The sequence below is a fragment of the Ascaphus truei genome, chromosome 1 (genome assembly GCF_040206685.1).
Source record: "Ascaphus truei isolate aAscTru1 chromosome 1, aAscTru1.hap1, whole genome shotgun sequence".
NCBI classification, from domain to species: Eukaryota; Metazoa; Chordata; class Amphibia; order Anura; family Ascaphidae; genus Ascaphus; species Ascaphus truei.
Window position 1 is genome coordinate 521,614,909 of NC_134483.1, and position 3,790 is coordinate 521,618,698.

The following is a 3,790-nucleotide window of genomic DNA, read 5'->3' on the forward strand; positions in this document are numbered from 1 at the left end:
TGTGTGTACATATACAATGTAGTTCAGAACTGTCATACCAATTGCGTGTGCATACACATAATTGGTATGGCAGTTCTGAACTACAATGTATATGCATATTGTTCTACTTTCTCTTTACGAATTACAAAGGTCCCTGTTGTCGAAAGTGTGTGTTTGGAGTTGATCACAATTTAAAAAAAAAAAAAAAAAAAAAATTAGATGATTTTTGTTTACATAAACTGTTTTATTTCACCATTTTTACACAGTAAAAGTAAAGGAATAGGGAGCTCCCCTCACATCCTCTTGGCGATCCTATTATAGATGATGTTTCCCACAGTCATTGTCTAGAAAAGAGGATACTTGGATTAGATAAAATTGTCAATACGGCGTTGTGCATCACAACGTACATATCACAAGGGCACCATGTCTTCAAGTATAGCCATCTTTTTGTAGTTATTACTTTATAATATGAAAATTTATGGTTTGTATTTATGCAAGTATTAGGTTAAGCACTTCAGGTCGGTAACCCATGATCTCACATATTATATTGAAGGCGTTATAGTTATTGGTTCCAATGATTGAATAACACTATATTCTCTATAGTTGTGGAGAAGGATATCAAACCACAAATTGGCACAAAGTAGTCCATCATCAGAAAAGCACCAGCACATGCCCTGCATTTATGTAATCAATAATGTAATTACAATTGCTCCAGAAATACTAAAGTAAGCCCACTTACATTGGTGAGGATGTCTCCAGAGAGCTCCGTGACGGATTTGATTCCTTTAAGTTGAACAACCAGCTTACCACCCTCCAGGTTAACCACAGACTGCAAGATAGAAATGGAGAAAAAGATTCAGCATCTTCTTCACTTTCCATATATAATGAAATGCTCTTTAGCAGAAGTGAATACTATGAATAGGTCCATATAGAAAAATAAATAAACATATCAGTGCGTACATATTACACTTTTCTTTCTACACAAATGCAGCAACGGTGCACAATGTTTAAAGGGTAAATGGGGCATAAAAGGAGATGTTTGAATAATTTGCATCTCACATGGATGTACCTTTCAGTTACATAGCAACATTTACTGACAAAGGCTCAGAGCAGCAAAACAATTGAATGGTATAACTAAAATCTTACATTGCCAGAAGCGACCCTTCAACCTTCACCAAGTCTGATAGAGGAGTGTTGACACACTATTCTATAGTGTACACATGCATGCAAAATAAATATTAGGCAATTCTAAGGAATACAAAGTTTAAAGATATGTATGAGTGAATACACTTAAAATATATATTGAATGACGATTCAAACCATGCCCTACTCTGAAAGGTTTATTCCCCCATCCAGGTAAATGAGAAAATGATTCTCCTACCTTGACCTTCTCTCCTGTTGGTGTCTCTAGCTCTGCCTCCTCACCAATGGTAAACTCGTTGACCAGGACCTTGGATCCCGTGGTGACAATGACTTTGAAGTGGTTGCCAGTCTGCACTATCTCAGATGTACTCTTGGCATCCTTTCCCTTCTGGATCAATTCATCAGAGAGACCTTGGAGAACAAAAAACCACAGCACATCTAACCCACTTGGTCTGCATTGCGTTCTAACCTCAAGTTAACAGCCATAAATGAATGGTCATTATAACTTAGTGAATAGACATTAAATATACCATTCAACAATGGAATGTCAGGCACACACTGAAGGGACCCAACATATCAAAACAGCTGTTAGAGTACTGTTGGTTTGCTGGCCATGCACTTTGACCCATGCTTCACTGTAAGATCGTTAAAAAAAATAAATAAAAAAACACCCAACAGCAAGCATAAGGATTCATGATACAGTGGATAACAAGGCAAGCGATGCACTGCGAGTGCTCATTACCATTTTATAGCCAGAATTCCCCAGCTGCAGTGGGAGAACTGTTTGCTGTGTGATTTTGGGATGATGGTTTGGGGACCATCAGACACATGAATGTGCTCATAAATTTACATCAGTAAATGTAAAGGCATACAATGCAATGTTTGTTAAAATGGTTTGATGTGCCAAAGTGATATAAATAAATGGAAGGATAATATCTGGTGATGTATTTAAATGGATATTTTCTGGTGATTCTAAAAAATATCAGTGCAAAAGGCAAGGAAAACTTTTTACATCAGTTTTTCACCAATTTAAAATATAAAAACCTCGATGTTGTCTTTTAGTATTACTGTAGCAACAACGTTATAGCCCCAATGCATTACAAAGAACGGGGATAATATAAAAACAGGATAAGGTAATAACCTAGCAATTATTAGCATTACTTACCAATGGCTTTCATGAAAGCCTCAAAGTTGTCATGGGACTGAAGCTCATATTTTCCATTGAAGGCCATTTTCAAGAGGTACTCTGCAGCTAGAGAGGAAGAGAGAGAAGGTACTTACACAGCAGCCACTGCCGACTTTTAACAGGTTTCCCTTATCTCCACATCGGCTCAGAGGTGAGATGATGTCAGTTTATTACAGCTGTGCTCAAACATTACCTTTTGACTTGAGCAACGATTACTGGAGTTTAATAGTATGGATTAAGCAGTCATTTGGACAATCTCCAGACTAGATTTGGCAGGATTACGAATATAGCCCCATTTGTATTAAGGCAAAACTAGTTCAGGTCTGGTGCAAAAAGCTGCACTACTGTATGTATCAAATAAATCCAATATGATTTTATGATACATCTGGCCAATGTTTTTACCCAGGAATTGCACCCTCTTGCCTTGGTACAGCACATATGTTGTATACAATGCCTTCACTGCAGCCAGGGATTCTGGGAAATGACTTGCAAATGAACACCGTCACCTTTTGCTTCTTCTCCATGTTAACATGGACACCTAGAAGCTTATGCTGTATTACACAGCCCGAGTTAAAGAAGTGCATAGCCAGTAAAACCTAGTAGGCTGTGCTGCAAATCTGTGTAATGTGGCAGGCATAAGTTTATAGGGGTCCATGTTAACATACAGCAAGAAGTAAAAAAGGTGGCACTGTGCTCATTTGCATGCCCGAATACCTGGCTGCAGGGGAAGCACTGTATGCTAGGAGGAGATAATGGGGAAGGGCGGGGTTGCAGATGTGTGAATGTGCTCACAAGTGGTATTTATTTGCTGCACACCGCCTAATTAAGCATATTTTGCCTAGTCTAATTTTTGCATAAACAATTAAAAACACTTGTTGTACTACTAAGCTTTCACAAATAGTTGAACTTTAACACCATTTTCACAGTGCAGAAAGTTAACCCATCTTTAGTAAATACAGCTTTTGGATGTACCAATTTTTGCAAACATTGTATCATTTTAAGTAATGCAAGTGAAAACCTTGACTATTGAGGAAAAAAAATAAATTAAGTTTGAATTCCACAGGCTTGATTAAAGGTTTGAGAGATCTAGAGGGATATTTGTCCAAGCTTTATTGGGGCTAAAATTGGTGACAGTATTTGCTCTGCTGGAATCTGAGATGTCTAAGATCCAGACCCTGAAATCAGGAGATAAAGTATTTAGCACAGTACCCATTTACTTTTAATTATCTCTGAACACCTGACAAATAAGCCAGTTGACTATGCATGCAAGCAGCAAAAAAAATAGCAGGTAGCCCTTTCCCCCACTTTGTTCCTCCTAAGAAAAGCCTTCTGTTTGAGTCTGGAGCAATGTTGCAAAAAAAAAAACCTTGACACTTTTTCTATGGAAACTGGTAACTGTTGCAAAAATGTATATGGTGCAGTTTTTTTGAGGTATTATGACTGAGGCGCTATTTAAAAAAAAAATATATAAAAATAATTGAC

The 3,790-nt window shown here is 37.5% G+C and overlaps 1 protein-coding gene across 1 annotated transcript; it reads right to left on the reverse strand.

Annotated features, from left to right (window-relative positions):
• Positions 1-202: 202 nt before the first annotated feature.
• On the reverse strand, positions 203-2,443 carry FABP1 (fatty acid binding protein 1). The gene is made up of 4 exons (XM_075571914.1): positions 2,288-2,443; positions 1,361-1,533; positions 719-808; positions 203-323 (listed from the first exon to the last, which is right to left on the reverse strand). Exons 1-4 carry the CDS (start codon positions 2,352-2,354, stop codon positions 273-275), a joined length of 381 nt encoding a protein of 126 aa, XP_075428029.1. The 5' UTR covers positions 2,355-2,443; the 3' UTR covers positions 203-272.
• Positions 2,444-3,790: the final 1,347 nt, after the last annotated feature.